Source organism: Leuciscus leuciscus (genome assembly GCF_965113295.1).
Source record: "Leuciscus leuciscus genome assembly, chromosome: 3".
Taxonomy (NCBI): Eukaryota; Metazoa; Chordata; class Actinopteri; order Cypriniformes; family Leuciscidae; genus Leuciscus; species Leuciscus leuciscus.
Window position 1 is genome coordinate 62,482,562 of NC_138727.1, and position 24,153 is coordinate 62,506,714.

The following is a 24,153-nucleotide window of genomic DNA, read 5'->3' on the forward strand; positions in this document are numbered from 1 at the left end:
GTCCTTTCACAGCTGACATTTTTGGTTGTTTACCACATATTTGCATTTCCTCTTAAAGGATCATCTAAATGGTCACCTATTTCAAAAGTATTTTTACTCCTAAGCGAAGAATATATTGGGTCCTTACTTTACTAAAGCATAAAACTACCATAATATGCTTGTAGAAATACAAGAAACATGCTAAGTTCAACTACTAGTTTCTATGAAAAACAATGCTTCAGCTATTCTACTTTTAAATGTGCTTTCCGGGGCTGAATGTCTGTTTTTGTTTTAGTCTGTGTGATCCCATTATACTGCAAATTTGCCCAATAGTATTTTGAAACACAGGTTGCCAGTTGGTGGAAAACACAGCGGATTGCAGCCAGCAAACAACTGAGTCAAAGATTGCAGATTTTACCCAATCTAAAAAGCCTCTGCAGTAAAAACATTGCAAATTATTACATTGGCTGATCAGCTTTGCAATGTAAGGATGAAATGTATCGCTTTCCATTGTCATGTGCTTCTGCATTGCGATTCTGAGGACGGGGTGGGAGAAACAACTCTCTCCAATATTTTGAATATGGACTGCAGTACCTATTACAACAGCTAGCAGCGAATATTACATACTGCACCTTTAAACATTATTTGTTTTTCTCTCTTCTCAGTTTGGATCATGGAGGACATTTCAGGGTCACACAAGGACTGCGGAAATGTAAGTCCTCACACACATGCAAACCTCTGCATTCTTAATGCCATAGCTGTTCTGATCTGTCTTTCTGTGTTCAGATGCTTGTGATCTCAATCTGGATCCAAACACAGCACACACTCGTCTCTCTCTGTCTGATGGGAACAAAAAAACAACATATGTGAAAGAGCAGCAGCCGTATCCTGTTCACCCAGAGAGATTTGAGCTCCAGGAGCAGGTTCTGTGTAAAGAGAGTCTGACTGGACGCCATTACTGGGAGGCTGAATGGACTGGATGGGGTCATATAGCAGTGGCATATAAAGGAATAAGCAGGAAAGGAGAGAGTGAATGTCAGTTTGGACACAATGAAAAGTCCTGGAATCTTTACTGTAGTGATGATCATTACTTTTCCTGGCACAATAATAAGAGAAAGAACGTTCCTGTCCCTTCATCTTGTTCTAACAGAGTAGGAGTGTATGTGGACGTGTCGGCCGGCACTCTGTCCTTCTACAGTGTCTCTGACACACACACACTCACACACATACACACATTCAACACCACATTCACTGAACCCCTCTATGCTGGGTTTAGAGTTTATAATGATTCTTCAGTGTCTCTGTGTCAGATTTAACAGCCTCCTGTGATGAACCAAAAAGACACATATGGAAAACACATTTTAAGTCACATCATGACATATAAATTCACAATTATCTGAAATAAAGTCAGAATAAGGAGATGTAAAGTCACAATTGTGACAATGACAGAATCAAACAAATTCTACATAAAGTGTACAGGAAGGCTCCTCTTCAATGGGTTATGAAGGCCAACCTCCACAGTGCTAATAAGAGATGTGATTGGTCAGATTTGCTTATTTGAATAAATAACTGGACCTATCAGAATATTTTGTGAATATGCAAATAGCTCTGTAAACTATAGCGATCATGTCATATCGATTTTCTGATTGGCTAACACAGACTTACACCCTCTGTCAAACAGGAAAGATTAGGTTAATCCATTTGAGGTAATCGTTATATATTTCCTTTATATTTTCTAAGAAATACATGAGAGGCGGGAGTAAGATAAACCAGATGCTTGCTGTTTTTTATAACACTTCTACAAACTCTACGGCATTTACACAAAGAAACACAGAAGGGTACATTTTCATTTCATAAACACACAACAGTAGTCAAGCTGTTTTTTATGTTTTATTTAAATACATAACATTTATTGTTAAATAATTTTATATATATATATATATATATATATATATATATATATATATATATATATATATATATATATATATATATATATATATATACACAGCAAAAACTCCAGTGTTAAATTAACTCTCCTGGGAGTTTATATGGCTCCAGACTCAGTGTTAAAATATGAGTGTTAAATGAACACTCAAGAGTGTTAAAGTTAATGAGCTCATTAAGTGATTAATTGAGTGATGATTGAGCATTATTGAAGACACCTGATGTTGACAAGCAGAATCACCAAAGGAGAAAATCAAAAAAAATAAGACACCATTATGGCGATCAGTGTTTGCTTTAGTTGGGCTCTTGACCCTTAAACTGTTAACATTAGATTATGTTTGTGTCTGAGTTATAACTGCTAGATGAACAAAGAGAAAGTTGATCAGGTGGTGTTGGTTATGTTTCCACATAACCATAATTTGACCTGAATCACTGAACTCATTTAGAGTCTACTCTCTGACTTAAATGTATATTGTTGATTACAGCATCACAGTGATTCTACAGCATAAGATCCAGAATTTTCTAAATTATTTCTTAAAAGTTGTTCTGATAAAACAAAATCTTTCTTTAAGGCACACACAGACATCAAGAATCAATGTATGAATCTCAACAATGGTGACAAACAGAATATTAAATTAGGGAAAGGAAATTACTAAGACAATTCAGATAATTTATTCATACCGCAATGCATGATGGGAGCCATGAATGTGTTTTGATTGGTGGCACCCAGAATGCACTGCAACATGCTTTATTATTGTCACCATTGTTGAGATTCACAGGCTGATTATTGATGTCAGTGTGTCTACATAAAGTAATTTTCAAAGTCTTTTTATCAGAACAATTTTTGAGAAATATTTTGAATTATATTGATAATGCTGAAAATCATTTACTGTAGAATCACAGGCTGCTGTAATCAACAAGGTATACATAACTCTCTAAGTGAGATTTGATATTCAGGTCAAATTATGATTATGTCAAAACATAACCAACACCACCTGATCAACTTTTCTCTTTGATCATCTGAGAGATACAACTCAGATACAGCAGACAGAGAAAATCTAAAGTAAATATTTTAAGGGTCAAGAGCCCAACTAAATCAAACACGGATCACCATAACGGTGTCTTAAAAAAAATTGATTTTCTCCTTTGGTGATTCTGCTTGTTAACATCAGGTGTCTTCAATATTGGTCAATTAGCACTCAATGAATCACTTAATTATCTAATTAACTTCAACACTCTTGAGTGTTAATTTAACACTCATATTTTAACACTTTAACACTCTTGAGTCTGGAGCCATATAAACTCCCAGGAGAGTTCATTTAACACTGGAGTTTTTGCTGTGTATATATATATATATATATATATATATATATATATATATATATATAACACTCCATATCTTTTTTTGAATCTTTTGAATCTTTTTTTTTTATCGGTCACTCCTTCACTGAAGCTAAAACTCAATTCTGAGTTTGTCTTTGATTTGGTTCAACTTTGACTTGTTACATTTTATAGTTACCTCTTTTATATCTGTAGATTTTTTTTTCTTTTTTTTTTTCTGTGTTTATGAAAACGTCTCGGGTTACGTATGTAACCCTGGTTCCCTGAGAGGGAACGAGACGCTGCGTCGAGACGCTGCGTCGAGACGCGGTGGGAACGCTCTGCGTGATTGCGTCGTGAAGCACGTGTATAATCAGTCCAATGGAAAGACGAGACGTCATAGGCGGGTGACGTCATCGACCAGGAAGCTATAAAGCACCCCTGCGACAGACCGCGGCAGCTTCTGAAAGCCGAAGCAAGTCGATCACAGGCATGCAGGGAGTATGGCAAGGCGACGCAGCGTCTCGTTCCCTCTCAGGGAACCAGGGTTACATACGTAACCCGAGACGTTCCCTTTCAAGGGAACTTCGAGCTGCGTCGAGACGCGGTGGGAACCCTATACCCACGATGCCATATGACAAATGCCTGTTCTGTATGAAGACCATGCGCATACTAGGAAACAAGCACCCTAGACCCTGGAGTGGAGCCTAGGTCCAAGTCAAAATCTAACAAATGTATGCGGTGAGGACCTGCCTGCCGCATTACAGATGTCAGAGTGAAACTCCTGATAATAAAGCCTTAGAGGCAGCCATACTCCTGGTAGAATGGGCCGGGACAGCCAAAGGTGAAGGCTGTCCGGCCGCTTCATAAGCAAGTGAGATAGCCTCAACTACTCACTTGCTCATTATCTGTTTAGATGCAGGGCAACCTATCTTAGGTAACCTGAAGCAGACAAATAACTGCTCTTATATATATGCCACAGGTTGCAGCTCTGTGGACATAAGCATCCAAGAGCCCGGACAGGGCAAAACAGATTAAGTTCTTCCTGATCTGGCTTGTATTAAGGTGGAGGACAGAAGGCCTGCAGCACAAATGACCCACAAATTTAGTAGGAATACAACCCGGCAAGGGGTGAGGAAGACTATCACCATACCAGGTGCAAATCCAAGTACGTGCAGGCCTCAGCCTCAAGTACCACGGAGAAGATGAAATAAGGATCTCTCCTCAGAGATAACCCAGCAAAGAAACATTCATTGCAGAAATCAAGTACTGTACCATAGGGCAGATAGCAAGATTCAGAAGGCATTCTCCGCACCAGGCAGAGAACAGTTTCCATTTCAATGCATATTCAGTCTTCTCGTGGAGGGAGCTCTAGACTGGAGTATGGTCTCCACGACCTCAGTCGAGAGACCTGAATCTATGAGCTGGGCCCCCTCAGAGGCCGAGCCCATAGTATCAATAACTCCGGAAGAGAGTAACTCCCGGGAGCAAAGATATCGGGAAATGCGTACAGGTGTAGCCTCAACCACACCTAATACGTTGCATCCAGTTCAAGCAGAGCTGGATGCATCAGGGAGAACCAAATGGGCAATGCGTTGTATAAACAATGCGAAAGGTAGACTTGAGTTTTGACCGAAGTTCTCCTAAAGGAGCTCCACCACCTTGGGGTGAAGTCCCCATTCCCCAGGCCTCAGCCCCTGCCTCAACAGGATTTCTGCTCTGATATACGAGACCATCAGTGTGTTGTCCGGAAGGACAAGCACATGGTGACCTCTCAGGTCTGGCAGGAAGTATTTGAGAGCTCGAAATACCGCCATCATTTCTAGCCGATTTATGTGGCAAGAACGTTGATGGTCCTGCAAAAGACCTTTCGCCGAGCGGCCACTCATGACCGCCCCCCATCCCGTGAGGGAAGCATCCGTCGAAAGCGTTACGCGTCGACAAGAAGCCCCCAGCACTGGGCCCTGGGCGAGGAACCAAGGTTTCTTCCACATGACCAAGGCACGAAGGCATCGCCGCGTGACCTTGATCGTGCGAAATGGATTTCCCCTCGGAGAAAACCCCTTGATCCTGAGCCACTGCAAAGGTCTCATGTACAAAAGGCCAAAAGTGATTACGTTGGACGCAGCTGCCATGAGCCCCAACAGTCTCTGAAACTGTTTCACAGTGAGTGACTGGCCTAGTTTTATCCCCTTTACGGCTGTGAGAATCGCAGAAATACGTGCAGGAGACAGACGTGCTTGCATTATTGTCGAATCCCATAAAACACCCAGAAAAGTGGTCCTCTGAGCTGGGAGGAGCACACTCTTCTTGGCGTTGAGCCACAACCCCAACCTCTTTATGTGAGACAGAACGACATCTCGATGCCGAACCGCCAACTGCTCGGACTGAGCTAAAATCAACCAATCGTCGATAAAGTATAATACGCGAATGCCCTGGAGTCTCAGAGGAGCCAGAGCTGCATCCACGCATTTTGTAAAGATGCGGGGTGATAAACCTAGGCCGAAGGGAAGAACCCAATACTGGTATGCTTCGCCCCCGAAAGCAAACCTCAGGAACCTCCTGTGATATGAGGATGGATAGATAAGTAAGCGTCCTTCAAGTCTATTGTGACAAACCAGTCATCGGACTGAATCTGTGACAATCATTTTAGCGTATAGCATACTTTGAACTTGAGATTCTGAAACCTGCTGTTTAATTGACGCAGGTCTAGAATAGGACGCAACCCCTCATCCTCTTTCGGAACAATGAAGTAACGGCTGTAAAACCCTGACTGTCTGCTGGGAGGAGAAACCCCTTCTATAGCTCATTTTGCAGAAGTGTCAGTACTTCCTGCTCCATAACCAGAGCCTGCTCGGGGTCCACCACTGTGGGGAGGACCTCTAGAAATCTGTGCGGACGAGAACCGAACTGAATTCTGAAACCCTTTTCTAAAGTGTGCAGGACCCACTGAGAAATATATGGCAGTAGTTTCCACGCTGCCAGAAATTCTACTAGGAGAACCAGTCTCTCGAGACTGGCCTCTGGATTTGGTTGAACAGTCACTTTGGTGCCCTGAAGCGGCGAACCGGCAGGGAACAACCAAACTGACCGTTCTACGCCCCTCCTCGGAGGATCGTATGGGGACGCTGACACCTCGGTGCCCTGAACGGAGAACCGGCAGGGAACAACCGAACTGGCAGCGCTGCGACCCTCCTCAGAGAGTCGCACCCCAGAGGGTGCCGAGGAGAAACGATTTCTCAAAACCGTCCCTGCCCCGGGGAAACCTTCAGAAGCCTGATAGCCTCAGCGTCAGGACTTCTTGTCTAAGTTTTAATAGAGATAACGACAGTCCTCAGATCTTGCCTACCTCTAACTAGCTTTGTTCCGACGACCCTCCTCGGAGGATCGCTGGAAAAAAGCAGGCACCTCGGCGCCCTGAAACGGCGAACCGGCAGGGAAACCGAAATGACTGCTCTACGACCCTCCTCGGAGGATCGTTTGGGGACGCTGACACCTCGGTGTCCTGAAACGGCGAACCGGCAGAAAAACCGAACAGCCAGCGTTGCGACCCTCCTCAGAGAGTCGCACCCCAGAGGGCGCCGAGGAGAAACGATTTCTCAAAACCGTCCCTACCCCGGAGGGGACCACCCTCAGAAGCCTGCAGCCTCGGCGTCAGGGCTTCTTCCATTTTTAGCTATTTTAGAGATAAAACAGTCCTCAGATCTTGCATATCTCTAACTGGCTAGACTGTGACCGCCACCCAGGTCCCCATCGATTGTGGATGAGCCCGAATGGCGAATCTTTGTTTTACCGCACTCTATGCTGCGAGGAGCTTAAGTATGCTGAGACTGCTCCCGCCCAGCAGTCTCAGGAACGTTAGATCGGTGAGGAAGAAACCTTTGGAACGCCACTGAAGAGTTTATTTCTTCGTTTTTTTGAAAGCGGAGCGTCCAGAAGAAAAGACATATTTTATCTTAATTTTTCTTTACATCAGAAAAACTATATATATATATATATATATATATATATATAAATATAACACTCCAGCAGGAAACAACCGAACTGGCAGCGCTGCGACCCTCCTCAGAGAGTCGCCACCCAGAGGATGCCGAGGAGAAACGATTTCTCGAAACCGTCCCTCCCCGGTATAGTTTATCTGTTGCGCGACGCAATTCTCAAATAGCGTCAGTGCTGTTACATCCTCACATTCATCCATGCTTATATATTTTACCTACCAGTGCTGCCTAATAATATTTATCTATTATTTATGGTGGCTGGTGGGTAACGTCGGGGTTATTATGACACCAACACGGGAGAGAGATAGCTCGCAAGCGTCTCTTTAACCCGAGGCACTGTCATACCATGATACTTAATACCCATAACATTACTATAGTAGAAGTTTAGGGATAATTCACATAAACAGAAACCGGTTTATTCCACGATCTCGACACCTCAGTGTGGAGATAGAAAAAAAAAAAAAAACGGCACTCCCCGACGAGGAGGCTGAGATATAGAGTTTTCCTTATACTTTCACTCTCATATATGTTCGGCTGGCCAGTAATATTTAACTTAGCAACAGCATTATATAAAACCTCCTTTTATAAGCTCCTCTTTATTCAACAGAGTTATGAGCTGACTTATTTATTTATTTATTGAAAACTCATAAACATCTGCCTTATTTTCTTTTATTTATTTATTTTTAAAACAAAAACACTAACGATACCAATTCCTCGGAACTGGAAATCGCAGCATGAGTGCCTCATCCCGGGGACGAGAAACCGCAGAGCGTGCTTCTCCCCGAGATAAGGCACGTGGATCGAACAGGTGTTTGTTAGAACCATTTGCGATCCCCAAGATGCGCGTCGACGCCGTGCCTCGGCAGCAGTGGGACCCGCGCCTCGGGGCGCGCGCACCGAACCGTCCTCCTCGAAGAACGGCCGGCGGGAGCGGAGCGTCCTCACGGACAGCTTCTCGCAATGCTCACAGTCAGCCCCCTCGAGAACTGACTGTTGGCATGCTCCACTCCCAAACAAGCAACACAAAGCTGAAGTGTGTGTCCCCACCCGTGATATAACGTGGGGAGGGAACAACACAACACTTGCTTGCTCTCTTTTGCCATAATAAATATATATATTGCAACTTGACAGACAACAATAAATATGACAAGGACAGAATACACAGATCGCTTGCTGAAGGCACAGAAAGCTGCCGCGGTCTGTCGCAGGGGTGCTTTATAGCTTCCTGGTCGATGACGTCACCCGCCTATGACGTCTCGTCTTTGCATTGGACTGATTATACACGTGCTTCACGACGCAATCACGCAGAGCGTTCCCACCACGTCTCGACGCAGCTCGAAGTTCCCTTGAAAGGGAACTTAAAATGGTTTTAGTCCAAATACATTGCAAAAAATATAAATTAATTTGAATGAATCTAAGTAACTAAGTAAGTAACTTCTAAGCATCAGATCAGGAGAAAATGTCTCTGTAATTTAACATCTGTACAGTGTAACACTGTTACTGGTTTTGTTCAATAAATCTTTGCACATAATGAATGGACTGTGTGTGATGTTACATCTATAAAGTTCAGATTGAGGACTGAGAGATTCAGACACTAAACATTGAGATGATGCAGTGATTTAGTGTGTGTTTAAAGCAGACGTTACACACTCACACACTGTCTGCTCTCCTTTATGTCATGTGTCTTTCTGATTCTCAGTCTGTTTTCATTCTTCATTGGTTCCTCTCTCATGTCCTGAATGGATGTGTAGTTGGAGTCTCTGCTGCTGGACGGGGGTCAAAAGTCAATGAAGAAAGAAAATTCTTTAAAAAAATTACGGACATTCAAGCTAAACCATTGGGAATTTAGATGCTGTCTATTTTGTGATAAATTCATACGTTCTTTGTTACAATGTATAACATAAACAGGCTTCTGCTCTTATACAGGATATTTTAGAACCATTATGAGTTTAAACCCATAGAAATAAACATTATTTTATTGTCAAAACAAATGAACTCAATTCAAGTCTGCATTATTTATTCACAGCTGCTGAAATAGCCTTAACTAGTTTTATTTTCCCACAGCCAGACCTTTATCAGCCTTCAGGGGCGATTCTAGACCCTTTACATATAACTTTGAGCAGGCACAGAGCAGCCATAACGTGTCTATAACATCTACTTTCACTTTATTTGAGCGGGGAAGCGGCTACATCTGTGCCATGAAGCCAAACTCAACCCTATGATGGCATGCCAAGATTTCACTTCAAATATGCCAACATATGAACAGAACTTCAGTGTGAGTTAACTCAGGCTTCAACCAAATGCAGAAGGATAAGCAGGCAAGAGACAGTGATGGCAACAAATTAGAAAAGATTTATTGATTCATTTGCAAAAGAGTAAATGTTCTCATAACAAACAAGGGGGTGGAAAATTGACTGCACATTGTCTCCATTTCATGGACATGGGTGGAGACATTAACTTATTAATCGGTTATGTTGTTAATACAGTAATATGGTAATAGAAATGTATATGATGAAATTTCATTAAATGGGATCAAGTTAAAACATTTTTAAGAATGATATATAAAAATGACGAATTAATTAGGTTATATATAAGCTAATAAATGTCATATTTATGTCTTGAGCTCAGTATTCCTTTTACCAACTTTAAATGTTTAATTTCAGAAACAAATTTAGAGCACATTTCTTTAGAGCACACACTCTTTTTTTCATATTTAGACTTTTTTTTGTTTAGATGTCGAATTAGAGATTGCCATAAAAGTGTGATTTTGATTGAACCTGCACATACTCAAAGTCCAGGGAACAGGTATCATTTTTTTGTAAGTGTGACTCTTTCTATACTTGGCAATATTTTGCACTGCTGTGGGAAACGTGGGTCGTTATCCATGCGTGAGCTGACCTATAAAAAAAAAATTACTTTAAAAAAGTACTGTTTTTAAAGTACTGTACTTTAAAAAAAATCAAAAATCAAAATCAAAACATTGTAAAAGTAAACCAATTTAAATTGACTTAATTTACCTTCCTGAACAGTTCCATGATGTCATCATTATGAGCCCTTTCACAGAACACCTCCACGATGTAGTTGACAAAAAAAGATCCTTTGATACTATTCCTGTACGAAGTGATACCTGTGGAGATAAATCAATGGTAAGTTAAGCATTTATATGTATAAAACCAAACAAACAACTGCACTTTTTGTGCAGCTGCATATTTGTCACACATCTGAGTGGTGTCACACATCAAATCATTCATTTAATAATTTTAACCAGACATTCGTGAACAGACAAACACATGTGCGAGCTACAAATTAATCTAATTTCAGCAATCATGTCACATACAGTAAACTGACCAGGGGGGCTGGACATAAAACAGACGAAATCTTTGCTCACGTGCACACAACGACCAGAGCACCAGTAAACACCTCCTGGGTGATCTGGACAGAGAAATGGACACACAATACAGTACTAAATAAAGAAAAAGGTAAAGAGAAAACGGGAAATAGCAATATGAAGTAATGTCGTACCTCCTCTGCAGGCTTGAATCAGAATAACCTTTGGTTTATTAATCAGAGCAGGACATTTCTCTGAGTTCAGATTGTAGTAGATGTCATCAACACGAAAGTAATCATCGGGGTTTTCCACCTCATGATAAATGCGGTATGATAAAAACACCTAAAATGGTTTCTTCACTGTATGTGGTCTTTTCCCCGTGAGACATAATAACCAGTGCTCGAATTGAGGGGGGGCTGGGGGGATCCGGGACCCCCCATAAGGTATTACCCCATAAGAAATAAAAAATAGAATTAGGGGGGTCCCTCAGATATTTTTATTTTAGTAAAAATAATAATGACAAATCTGATTAAATGCATGCAATGGATACAGTACATTTCGTGAATTGATTATTTACAATAATTTATTTTAAGTTTGTTTATAGCTAGTTGTCTCTTTAAAATGTAAACGCCCCGCCCCACATCTAAAGAGCGCTGTGCGCGCGCATGACATCGTTGACTGACAGGATTGTTTGTTTGGCGCCGCTCCGGTGAAGCTAATTTTAGCTTTTTAAAAAATGGAGAAAAATAAACCTCCACTCCCAGTCGGGAAAAGAAAGCTTCTTACTGACTTTTTTGAGGGGTAATTGTTTCTCTCTGTATATCTTTCTACTTTATATCTGTCCACTCCATGCCGGGGCTTTTGTATTCCTTGCATAAATTGGAAACACTTAGGCTTAAGTTACTAATTTTTCATTATTAATAGTCCTCCTGGTTCTACAGGAGTGCTAGAGATCTCGATGAAGATGGATAAGTAAGGGTTAATGCCCGACGAGGTGTCCATTGTCAGGTATTAATGCGCGTCGGACGGTTGCCTCCGCCGAAGTCCATTAATACCTGACAATGGACACCTCGCAGGGCATTAACCCGCTTATACCATGGTCACTTAACAAATAACACATTTTTAAACCATTAGTTTATATTTTAATTAGTTTTACAATCGAAATCTAAAGGCTGTCATTGATAAACGGACCTTATCTGAGCCACAAAGTCTGATGTTAAATATAGAGTCATTTCAGCCTTAATAAGCCTGTTAACAAGCAGAATCACTGAAGGAAAGAAGAGGACAGAAAAAGAGACGAGCAGAAACACAAGAACTACAACTGACTTCAGCCACAGTCTAAGATGCTGTTTGTGGAGTTGTTTAATCCTCCTCTGCTGAGATCTTCACAGATTTAATGTCTCCTTTTCGCTTCAGTTCATCTTAGACTGTGGCTGAAGTCAGTTGTAGTTCTTGTGTTTCTGCTCGACTCTTTTTCTGTTCTCTTCTTTCCTTCAGGGATTCTGCTTGTTAACAGGCTTATTAAGGCTGAAATGACTCCATATTTAATATACACAGGTTTTGCGGCTCAGATAAGGTCCAGTTCTGGTTTATTTCTTTGCTCTTGGCTGACATGTGGCATTGCTATGGCCTGCTTGTGGCCCAGATCTGGCAAACAGGAGTGAGCCGCCCAACTGTCATCATTCCACGCTGCATGTGGGTCAGATCCGCATTCCACAAGTGCCAGATGTGGGCCGGATCTGGGCCGAAACGTGTTTTCTACATTTCTATGTAACACATTATATATAGTTATGTTCAGTTCTCCATTTCAGTTGTGGCAAAAGAGACTGAGTTTATATATATATATATATATATATACACTAAGTACACTGTAAAAAAATTCTAACCTCCCTAACTCAAAATTTTCTAGTGACTGATAACATCTAAATTTTTCAATTGGCCCAAGTGAAAATCTGTAAATTATAAAATTTAATTTACAGAATTTCACTTGGGCCAATTGCAAAATTTAGATGTTATCAGTCACTAGAAAATTTTGAGTTTGGGAGGTTAGACATTTTCACCCTCTAAATCCATATTACTTTAGTAAGTAATTTAAAAGAAGAATTATATATATATACACAATTCTTTATCCAGCGTTTTTAGTAAATAGTATATATACGCATATTATGATCAAATATACTGTATATTTTGTATAAAGTGTATATTGCGAGACTAACCAACCCCCCGCCCAAAAAAAACTTGGGGACCCCCCATAAGACTTGACTCAATTCGAGCTCTGATAATAACCACAAAGGTGCTGTCCGAGTCTTTATGTTCAGAACGTGCAGCGAAGTCCTTGATTGCTGTATCTATTTCCTGTAAAAAAAAAATATATATATAATAAAAAAATATAAACAAAAACAAAAAAAGTCGCTATTTTAAATAGGCAAATGCTTAAAAGTATATGATTGGATCATTATTGCAGTTATTATGATGTTTCTAGCATGTTATATGTTTGGCGACAGTTCTTCTAACCCAATCAATGGAGTGTGTGGTTTTTATTTCTTAAACAAGCATGTAGGAAGACACAGCATGCCCATATTCTAGGATTACAGTGTCAAGATTCATCAGGCTCAGATTGTGAAAAGAATGGTTGGAAGAATCATTTCCACACATGAATCCGCTCCTCTGAGTCCAGAGCTAAACCTCAGTGAAAGTCTTTGGGATGTTCTTGTGTATAGGACATAACATCACAAACCTTATTTCCATTAAGAGGTGCATCAAGATCTTGTATTGACAATGCAAAAGTCGAGTACTCTGTAAAGTCTCCTCCAGCACATCCCAAAGACTTTCACTGATTTATATAAATAATATTAATTTCATGAGGCTGTATGCACAGTTCCAGAGAGATTTGTGTATTTCTCAACACTATAATCCAGAGCCTTCAGCAGCCACTCCATGTTCTCCTCGTCTCTCTCTGCTCCATCCCTGTGTTTTAAGTGCTCAAACTGTATGTTGGTGATTAGCAGAGCTAAACGTTTCCTCTGAGACTTTTCCTTTGGGATATAAACCTATGAAACACAATCCAAAACGAACAGAATTAAAGCAGAAGCAACAGAACCAATGTCTGGAGCAACATTAGAGTTGAGTATCTTAGGAGGAGCATTAGAGTTAACACTGATCCATGTCAAAATCAGTCAAAAGTGATTTGAAACAGAGATACTTGCTTCTTTTTTCTCTCTTGTAAGAATTTCAGTTTTCAACTGTCGGCTGCATGGAGTCATTGTGTGTGGACTCGCACTGGACTGGACTGGACTGGACTGGACTGGACTCGCACTGGACTGGACTGGACTGGACTGGACTCGCACTGGACTGGACTGGACTCGCACTGGACTGGACTGGACTGGACTGGACTCGCACTGGACTGGACTGGACTGGACTCGCACTGGACTGGACTGGACTCGCACTGGACTGGACTGGACTGGACTCGCACTGGACTGGACTGGACTGGACTGGACTGGACTCGCACTGGACTGGACTGGACTGGACTGGACTCGACTGGACTCGCACTGGACTGGACGGGCTGCTCCTCAGACACTGGAGCATTTCTGCTCTCCTCCTGAACAGACGGATGAGCTGAAGACAGATAAACACACATCATGTTTTAGATAATTCAATATATTTAAAGATGTACCAGCTGTCCACTGAACAAAGAACAATCTAAAGTCTGGACAAAAATAAATAAATCTGCCTTTCTAATACAATATATATCATAAAATTGGGAATACTATGTTCATGTACAGAAAAATGTCCCATTCATGTACATTTATCTTTATTTTTTTCAACTGTGTATTTTTTTCAACACTCATAGTCTTTAAACCAGTATAAACAGGTTTTTCTTTACCTTCCTTAAGTTTCAACTCAAGGCGATGTGCAAGATCATTTTGTTTGATTTTACACAACACTTGGACTGCGATCCTGCCCGCATCATCACTGTACTGTTGTACCATACAATCCACCACATCCATACAGTCAGATTTCTCCAGCTTTTCTAGAGGAATAGGGCTGATGTCTGACGTCACTCCACTCCATAGGTGTTGTTTCAATTCATGGAGATCTGTTTCAACAAGCTCCTCAAGTGCCTCAGTCATCACTCTTTTAGTGGCGGCCATTTTGAGTCACTGGGAGAAAAAGGACAAAACAGTCTTAGATCTGGGACTGATCTGGGGCCTCATTTATAAAACTGTGCGTAGGAACCTTACTAAAAGTGTACAGTACGTACGCACAAAAGCCAAAAATGGCGTACGCAAAAAAATATTCAGACTTATAAAACCGTGCGTACGCCAGAACCTGCGCAGAATTCACTTTATAAATCCCAGTCAGCGGAAGATTGTGCGTACATGCGTCTCCACCCGAAATAACCATATATGGAGCTTACAACGACTAGTTTTACTATGCAGATCCTCATCTACATATCATTTGCATATGATTATTCATCCACGTGATAACTTAAACGTTATCACGTGGATGGATAATCATATGCAAATGATATAAACGGTACAAGAAACATTACATTAATACAAATCAAGTAGTTGTCTATCCTTGCCTTGTTTTTGAATAGCCTACATAAATCAAATAGTGTAAAATACATTTCAGAGAAAGTTTTTCTCAATCTTTTCCACTTGCCGAATTGTATTTTTAATTGATTTATATTTTTTATGGAAACAGATAGGCCTTGGGCATTATTTGCACGAAACTATTTTCTCAGACAATCTGGTATTATCATGATAAGCAATTATCTCTGTGGTTAAAACATTAAAGCACGCCACAGGAAAAGTGTTAAAAAACAATCGCATCCACAACAAATATTTCTAATGATTGAATTTAAAAAAATGTTGTAACTTCAGTAATGATTTCATGTTTAAGTGTTTAACTCCATTAATTTGAATGGCATATTTAATATAAATGTTTATATCAGAAGTATTTTATTTATTTAAACTGTTATTCGCGTCAGTTTCACTAAACGGCCCAACACGCTCGCTACCGCGGACATTTAAGAAGGAATGGATATTTGCTTCAAGTGACAGGCTTGGTGATTGAAATTGTATTTGTATAATCTTTCTGTATATGTTTAATTTTCTTTAGATTTTCTGTATAAAAGTGACCAAAAATACATTTAACTCCAGCTCACCATCGGTGTTGCCAAAGTGCTCCATCTCCAAAATGTGCGTACGCATGGGTCAGAGTTTGCGTGCAGATGCGCACATTTTCCCGTCAAGTTTTTCTTTATAAATCCCACCTTTTGCGCAGGAACTGGCGTACGCATGTTTTCAGCCCTGTTTTGTGCGTACGCAAGCTTTATAAATGAGGCCCCTGGGACCATCGTCCAACAGTCTAGTGGACATCAATTTATCACACACATAAAAACAAAACTTGTAGGTTGATCTATATTAGCTAATTTACATGAACGTAATGAAATGTCTTTTAAAAGGTTAATTTGTTTTTCCAAGCAAATATTACTATGCAATTAATTGAATTAATTACTAATTAATCAGGCCTACATTTCTGGTTTGTACCCGAGCCCCACCGCCCTTTTTTATTCGTCATGTAAAATATTTTGATCAAGAGATATCATCAAAGCAAAACTTATAAATCATTTTGACTTGCAACATTATTAAACAAATCAAACTCTGTAATAATGAGGAAAAATGTCTGTTTTGCATGGTCTAGGACTATACATTAATCTGGCACACGTTGCAATCAGTCATTTCAATATATTGGTCTAATAAAGGTCTAACATTAATATATATATAGGCCTATATATATATATAAATGCCATTAACATATTATTTTATTAAAATATTGCCACATTCAGACCTTTTATTATTATCTAGTACGAATGTTTAAAATGCCATTACAGAACAATGGGCAAAAATTTTACTTTTAAATGTAAATCCAAATTGTTGCAGACTTGCAATTTACTACTTTTGTCACAGTATGTTTTTTCTAAGTTGTTCAAAAGAACAAACGTTATATCTAAAAAAAATCTAACACTTACAAAACAACTTAAAAAACTACTTAAAAGTTAACAACTTAAAAAAAATAAAAAAATAAACCTGTATATCTGATACTAAAATGATTTAGAATTATAAACTGTACTTACGTTTCTGGTTGGAGAGAGTTTTCGTGTAGAGTCAGCACTTCCTTGTTCTTATCATTTAAGGGTCTCTCCTTACTGTTTTCCCAGGAATACTTAATTTCTCTTTGTTCCTCCCAATCTTGTTCAAACCTTTCAAAGTTCTCCAAGTAGTGCTCACTGCAGAGTCGAATTACATCCAGCCCCTCCTCTCTGGACGTCTAATAGGATTATGGGTTGAGTTAAGGTGTGGTTAGATATTATAGCTCCACCCATTAGGCCCAAATTACATTAAGAGAGGCGGAGCTGGACTTCACACTCCACCCATGGCTCTGTAGTGAGCAGCCTCTCAAAATTCATCCTTTTCCAATAGTGCTTTTCCGAGAATATGTAACATATGAACATATAGTTCGCTATAGTATGCGTAGTGCACTATACAACTTTTTTTTTGTGTGTTCAGAATATACTAAATATAATGTGCGAGTATGGTAGAGCCGGGCACACCTTTTGTGGGCGTCACGTGACACATCTGGATTTTTGTTGGTCCACAGTTTATGTTTTACTGGTGAAGTCTAAAAAGTTTAAGAGATCATCCTGAGGACGTAGGTCAGATTTTCAAAACACCACACTGTAAACTGTCATTTATTTACCTCACTGAACCATATAAAACATTCCTGATGGTCATCACTCTGAGACTGTGATGATGCTCTCCGCCTCTAGAGGGAGTTTATTATTCATACAGTGGAGTTAAAACCAGCTTACGAACGTAAGAAAGTGAATGATTAAATATAGACGCCATTCCGACGAATTAACTCTCTCTCCCCCCCCCTCACACAAACACACACACACACACAGTCTCTCTCTCTCTCTCTCTCTCTCTCTGGTATCAGATTACAGACTCTTTGCGCCACTAGAGGGAGTGAGTTTGTTTTTCATATTAGTGGAGTTACAAGAAAACAAGACACACCTTTACCAGGTAGAACCGAAAGGAAAAGAGTAGGAAGAGAAGATACGCCATTCCGAGGCTTTAAACCTGTTACTCTGGATGTTTAAACTGTCACATATTTTGTGGTAAGTTCAGAACTCATTCATTCTTCATGCAACCATGTAGTGATATTAAAATGAGCAGCTATATGTTTATGCTCTTCTTTCATGGGATTTAAAACACAAATCATTATATTTAGACAGGACAAACAAACCAAAATGGCGGAAACATTAACGTAGCCTATTTACTTTTGATATCCCGTGATCTTTGTTTTAACATTTAGTTTTAGTTTTATATAATAATGGTTATAATAATAATAATAATAATAGTTTGTTTTATATATTATACTGTTGTTTAAGTGTTGAAGTTCGACACAGCACAACAACAGTGCTGAATACTGAATTCAGATTATCACACCAGTATTAAACTTAACAAAATACTAAAGACTAATGTAAATTAAGTTTCAAAATGTAGGGCAGGCCTATTACATTTATTTCAAACAGTGTCCAGTTTCCACTTCCTGCATTCACACACTGCTCTAGCAAACATTTAAAAAAGAATAAGCAGTAAGAAAATGGTAAATGAAAGTAACTTACGTGAGTTTTACAAAAATATCTGAACAACAATTCACAATGTTTGAAAAGAAATAGCCGAACTGCAGTTGTGCTTTATTGTGTTTAAAGGGGTTAGTTAATCCAAAAAATAAATGCTGTCTTTGCGACACGAGTGCTTTGTTTGAACAAAATAATTATAATAATAATTTACCACTTTATTTACGAAAATATTGATCTGGTAAAAAAAAAAAAAAAAAAAAAACATTTAAAAAGGACTGCAAGCTGGATACATAAATTATACATGATAAATTGAGCGTCAGCGTCAGTTCTGGCAGGCCAGGGGCCCGTTCTTCGTACGTCGCTAACTCAGTTAGCTGGATTTGATTGTTGATGATTTGGCATGATCTTGGATTGTTTGGTTCTTCGAAGCTCATCCTGGACTTGCTGTCATAGCAACAGGTGCGCAATCTTAAACCTGCTCGGGAGCAGAGGCTTATTTCATGTAAACAGGATTAGACTGCGGCTTCATGAGCGGAGCTGATACGGGAAGTCCAGCGCAGCGCGATAGAGCACTTTCTGAGATGTATATATTTTCTCGTGACTCGTGAGATTGTCGTTTACATTATTAATTTGTTGGAAACGCACATTTATTTTCGACTTGTCGGAGTCGGGCTTTAACTACAGCACAAACTGTTTGCATTGCCCTAAGATTATTTGTGAGTGGCTCTTTCCTAAACACTATTGGAGATGCGGAGAACTTGATGGAAAGTGCTGTCTGTCGTGTCATTCGGAGTTTACCTGGCGCTTTGAGGTTTAAAAAACAGTTTTCCAAACCACTTAAGATCCACTGTTGTAAAGCAGTTTTTTTTTAAGCAGTTTTTTTTTTTTTTTAGGCTATCATAATTTTTTTATGAAGATCATGCAATCATGACCATGCCGATTACAGTATGTCACTCAGGCTTCACTAACGTGATTGGTACCATAGACTATAGGCTACCATAGACTGCCATCAAGGCCTCAATGAAGGGGATTATGTGAACAGAAAGGGGGTTCACAATGTAAATGTGCAGCCCAGTTACTATTGGGATTCTTAATATTCCAGATTAGTAATATTATATCAAATAAAAAAAAAAGGCAGTTGACTAAAATCTTCCATATCACAAATGTGAAAGCAAAATGGCCAGGATCTGTGCATGACTTAAGAATTTTCAGAGATTCACATTTATGCACATTATTTGAAAGTGGTAAGAAAAGTTCCACAATTAAATATCAAGCTCACTGTATTACATACACTTATGCTGATACTAACAGAACTGCATTTTTTCATAGGTGATTATGACATGTTCCTGCCTGCAGACAGGTGTTTTATGACCCCGTTCCCTGACCCAAACCAGTTACAATGCAGCTCTAGCCAGGACAAGGGCACACAATGAAATGAACTTTGGCTAACTAAAGGGAAGATTTCAGTGTCTGAAAAGTCTGAGGGTTGCACATCTGACAGGGCCTGTGACATTGTAGCATGTGCCATATTACACAACATTGAAAAAAAAAAAAAAAAAAAAAAAACTTTTCATTAAATGTTTAATAAAAGACAAATATGCTTAGTTCCTTGAGTTTTATTTCAATTGTTCTTTGTAAAGAAAAGCCAGTGGTCAAGTGCCTGCAACGAGAGATATTAGACACATGCCTCATGCAACAAATAAAAAGGAAAAGTTGTCTATCCACTGCCCACCTGTAGGCCTATGTCTCCTCTGTCTGTGCAGACTCTTCTGTAGGCCTTTCTGTAGATGTGGAATCCTGCAACTTATATTGCAGCCATAAAGCATACACGTATAAATTAAGTAAAGTTATTTATGCACTTGCAGGTATAGGCTAGTTCCTCCATATGACAGTTATCTGAGAGGGTTTATTCACTGTCCAGTGCAATGGAAACAAATGGACATTTACAAAGTCTTATACTTTCTTTCCTTTGGAAAGTTAGAAAATGTCCACTTACTGCACATATTTCAGCACCACTTTCTCGGAAACAGATACAAGACTAGTGTTGGTGTATTATGTAAAAGTGCACAAAAGAGGAAAACACAATGTCATCACAATGAACTACACTCGGGAAAAATGTGATCAATAACTCATGGCAAAATATTTTTACATTAACATAAGTTTATCAGTTTTCACTTTCACAAGTCAAAGCAATTCATCATTACTCAAGATTTAACAGTTGGAATTACTATACAGCCTTAATTTAATGCAGCAAAAATTATTTTACAGTGTAGGCTACTAAGATCTTTTCTTTTTCTCAGCCTTTTTCTTTGTTGCTTTTATAAACAGACAACCATTTATTTAACAGTGCCTTTTATAAAAGAGACTATAACTAAAAATTACCATTATGTAGAATATTTTTGTACTTCACTTTTATTTGTTCCCATGTTCTAGTGTGGTGACTCTGACATTACAATGAACAAAGTAATTATGCAATTATTAAAATACAAAAATATAGGCTAATAAGTGATAAAAACATCTAACATGGCCACATCTAACGGATTTAAATTGTCTGCTACTTTTTGCCAGCCCTCTCTCCTGGCTTTTGCAGACTTTGAGGTGTTCCCTGGCGTTTTGATTAAACATTAAAATTCCGAATAAACTTCGACTATTAGTTCTTGCTCTGCTGAGGAGAAAAACTGAGCGCGCTCTTTGGCCACGCTGAGCAGCCAATAGCAGCGTTGCTGATCAATGTTTTTACTATCGATACATATCCCCTTTTAAACCAGCGCATGAACGCGCAATTATCTCAGATAACTCAATCCAGCGATAGGCTACTAATCATATCCGGCAAGTGTTGATCGAAGAACCGAGTTAGCCAGATCATGATTAGCACGATGATATCATCTTGGATGTGTCATTTGATCTCGGATGTAATAAGCAACGTACGAAGAACGAGCCCCATCAAGACGCTGCTAACGCTATTAGCCAACAACACGGTCTCATCAGCTGATTCTGCTCAGCTGCCTGAGATGCATCAGCTGTTTTGCATCAGCACATCAGCTGTTCAACTCCCCTCGCTGCTAATGGCTACGTTCAAAACAGGGCGCCCTATTTTAAGCAGATTCAGTTAGCTCTGCTTAGTTTAGCACTACTTGATGCTCGCTTCTCTGCAGCCCGCCACCTCCCCAGCTCCTTCTTGTTGTGTATAACGTGGCATTTGCTTTTCTGTCATCGTTGCTGCTCTGTTCATATGGGGAATAGTTCAGTTCTCCCAGTCCTAAACTGTGTGAGCGTTCCCTAATGCTGCTGCTGTCCTCTGACACTCTGCTATTTCATGGTGCTCATGAAAGGTCAGAGGACTCCCTGAACAGAGCCATACCGCCAAATTTAATTCAGAATTATCAAACTTGAATTGCAATTTATTCAATAAAAATGTCCTAAATCATTTTTATTGACATGTGTGTTATTGACTTAATGGACCTGACAGAACTGAATATTTAAAATGAATAAATAAACAACAACATAAAATAATGTAATGAAGTTCCGAAAGTCCTCTGATGTCTTCAGAATGGCAGTTTCTCTCTGCAGATTATCGTGTTCTCATGTGACATCCATAAGAAAAGTCTGTTTGTTTCTGTTTAAGTAATATCAGTTCTGTTTATAATGGCCAAACGAGGCTACAAGTCACAGTTATACTCAGTTTTGGTTTAGTTTTCTATCAGTCTGTTTAGTCACCTGTGTTCTTGTGTTCTATTGTTTTCCTTTTCCTTCCATAATCAGTTTCAATGTATATATCCATTTGTTCATCAGAGCTGTTCGTCATGTAGTTCATCACCTTCACTCATTCTTTGTCCGGTATTGTTGGTGTTTACTCTGCACTCTCGAGTTGTTCATTTCTGTTAATAAACCTTGTTACTATTTTGAAACTCTTAACCTGCCTTCATCTTCATCATCTTTGGACTTTAAACGTGACACTATTATGAACAGACAGTGCCTTTCACAACAGTATAAGGAAAGTTAAAATCATAGGATATAGCTTTAATGTTTATGTGACTAGGCATTTTTATGCATAAACCAAATATTTAGTAATTCTAACAACATGGATTGTAAAAATTAAATTTTTGTTGTTTACTTGCTTGGTGAAGAAGAGAATACCCTACATGTTATGTAAAAAAACAACAACAAAAAAAAAAAAAACAGGGCAGTATAATTGATAGGAAACAATTTACAATTTAATAAAGTTAGTAAAATGTATAGAGATATTAAGAAGAATAACAAATGTTCCTGTAGAGATTGTTGATAGTCCGAGTGATGATTCAGCTCAAGAAATGAGCTTTCAAAGTGTATTTTGACAGATTTAAAAACAAAAATGTGGGAATGATTCCTGATCCTAAACAAAGAAGCATTTCAGCATAAATGAGTTTAAAGGTGAACTAAGTAACTTTTTTTACCTTAACTGAACAGCTTCGGAGTCATTGGAATGGTTATATTACTTATTTCGGGTTGAATGGTGGTCGTTTCGCACCCCCCTGGTGCCCGTGAGCGGAAAATACGCACTTGCAACTTTGAGCCGGCGGGCCGCCGGCCGCCGCGTCAGGAAGTCTCGCGTGATATTTTTGTTACATTGAGCTATTTTTGCATTATAATATTGGGGAAATAGTTAGATTGCAATGTCATGTAGATTAAGACTGTACTAACGTTGTAGTTTTTACTTTTTACTTTGTTGTATTGTATAATTGTGCTACAGAATTTAACTCTGTGTTTCCACAATAAAGGTCTGAAATCAGTCTCTCCACACTCTTTAGGCAAATGAGAGTAGGAGAAAACTAAAATGAGTCTCCATAATGAGAGAGAAGATGAGGACACTGCCTCTGAAATGAGTCCTCCATCTCCTGGATCAAGCTGTGTGTCTGTGAAGAGTGATCAATCCATGAGGAATCTTCCGTCTGGATCCAGTGATGCAACAGTGACCTCTGACCCCAGGTGAGACACTGGCCATTTCAGCATTAACAGATGCTTTTATTCAAAGTGATTTACAGTGTATTCCAGAAGCCTGCAGTGGGTGAGTGCTGATACTGTACCTTCACAGAGAAACACACAATCACTTTCCTTGCTTGCAGTTTTCAAGATGTGTCTAAAGACTTCTCTTGACTAAATCCTGTTAAACCACTAACTAATACATTCTAGTAATGTATGTGTAGGGGCTTTGTATGAAAAGTAGGGCTGTGCGATGTAACGTTTTTAGCATCGATATTGCGATGTGCGCCAGATGCCGCCCGGTTTGTCAGATTAATTGCTAAGTTTAACCATCATAGAGTGATAGTTTATAATTTGCATGTGTTTTAAAGTCCTGTCAGTTTAAACGTCAAGTGCAAAAAGACTGTAACTTGCGCACTGTTTTGTGTGCGCAGACAGAGCCACGCAGACAACATGAGAAGTCCATGAACACCGAATTCCCTTCCCTTTCTTATCTATTTGTGCTTGAACGGACATGTGCACAGTAGGGGTGACCCCGAATAGTCGAAGATTCGATGCTTCGATAGGAGGAGCCTGATTCGACTACCGATCTCATGGTTGAATCTTCACAGAGGTGTTATGAAACGAGGATCATGCCACTTTGGCTATATGAGGGCGCTCAATGTCTGATTTCACATAGAACTACCGGTTTTCTGTCAATACGTTAATATTCAGCCTATTATGATAATGCTGTATATAAAAATGTGCAAAGAAATAAGCTTTTAATAAATATTTTTTAACGTGCGTGAATAAATCCAAACACCCCGTGACAGATTTAAGTTTCACTTTCAATCCGTGATCGACAGAGGAGCGTCTTCTGGGATAAGAAAATCTAAAGTGTGGATCATGTAGGCTACACCATCAGAAAGGATATTCTCCAAGGCTGGATTCCAAGGCTAGCATCAGGAAAACCAGTCTTTCACTCTGTC

The 24,153-nt window shown here is 39.4% G+C and overlaps 3 protein-coding genes and 2 long non-coding RNA genes across 6 annotated transcripts in view; 3 read left to right on the forward strand and 2 right to left on the reverse strand.

The window, feature by feature from the left end:
* Positions 1-24,153, forward strand: part of LOC309493651 (NACHT, LRR and PYD domains-containing protein 3-like) — a 78,160-nt gene that overhangs the window by 36,909 nt on the left and 17,098 nt on the right. Inside the window, exons 7-8 of one of the 2 annotated variants that reach the window (XM_082162836.1) lie at positions 645-691; positions 766-1,930. The exons of the other annotated variant lie outside the window; for it this stretch is intronic. Of the exons in view, the coding sequence (XP_082018962.1) occupies positions 645-691; positions 766-1,295 (577 nt within the window). The 3' untranslated portion in view covers positions 1,296-1,930. Of the gene's footprint in view, positions 1-644; positions 692-765; positions 1,931-24,153 lie in introns of those variants that run through there. 2 annotated transcript variants of the gene reach the window in all.
* On the forward strand, positions 1,989-8,779 carry LOC309494001. The gene is made up of 2 exons (XR_014204179.1): positions 1,989-3,500; positions 8,598-8,779. It is a non-coding gene; the product is annotated as an uncharacterized lncRNA (long non-coding RNA).
* Positions 10,331-10,886, reverse strand: LOC309493975. Its single transcript, XR_014204153.1, has 3 exons — positions 10,767-10,886; positions 10,633-10,676; positions 10,331-10,371 (listed from the first exon to the last, which is right to left on the reverse strand). It is a non-coding gene; the product is annotated as an uncharacterized lncRNA (long non-coding RNA).
* On the reverse strand, positions 13,489-14,723 carry LOC309494755 (uncharacterized protein; the record flags this gene model as incomplete). The annotated part of the gene is made up of 2 exons (XM_082164165.1): positions 13,489-14,187; positions 14,456-14,723. 2 exons carry the CDS (start codon positions 14,721-14,723, stop codon positions 13,832-13,834), a joined length of 624 nt encoding a protein of 207 aa, XP_082020291.1. The 3' UTR covers positions 13,489-13,831.
* The window catches only part of LOC309493675 (protein NLRC3-like), a gene marked incomplete at its 3' end in the record, with an annotated part of 62,355 nt that continues 61,029 nt past the window's right edge, over positions 22,828-24,153 (forward strand). The window contains exon 1 of the mRNA XM_082162865.1: positions 22,828-23,191. Coding sequence (XP_082018991.1) covers positions 23,040-23,191 — 152 coding nt within the window. The 5' untranslated portion in view covers positions 22,828-23,039. The remainder of the gene's footprint in view (positions 23,192-24,153) is intronic.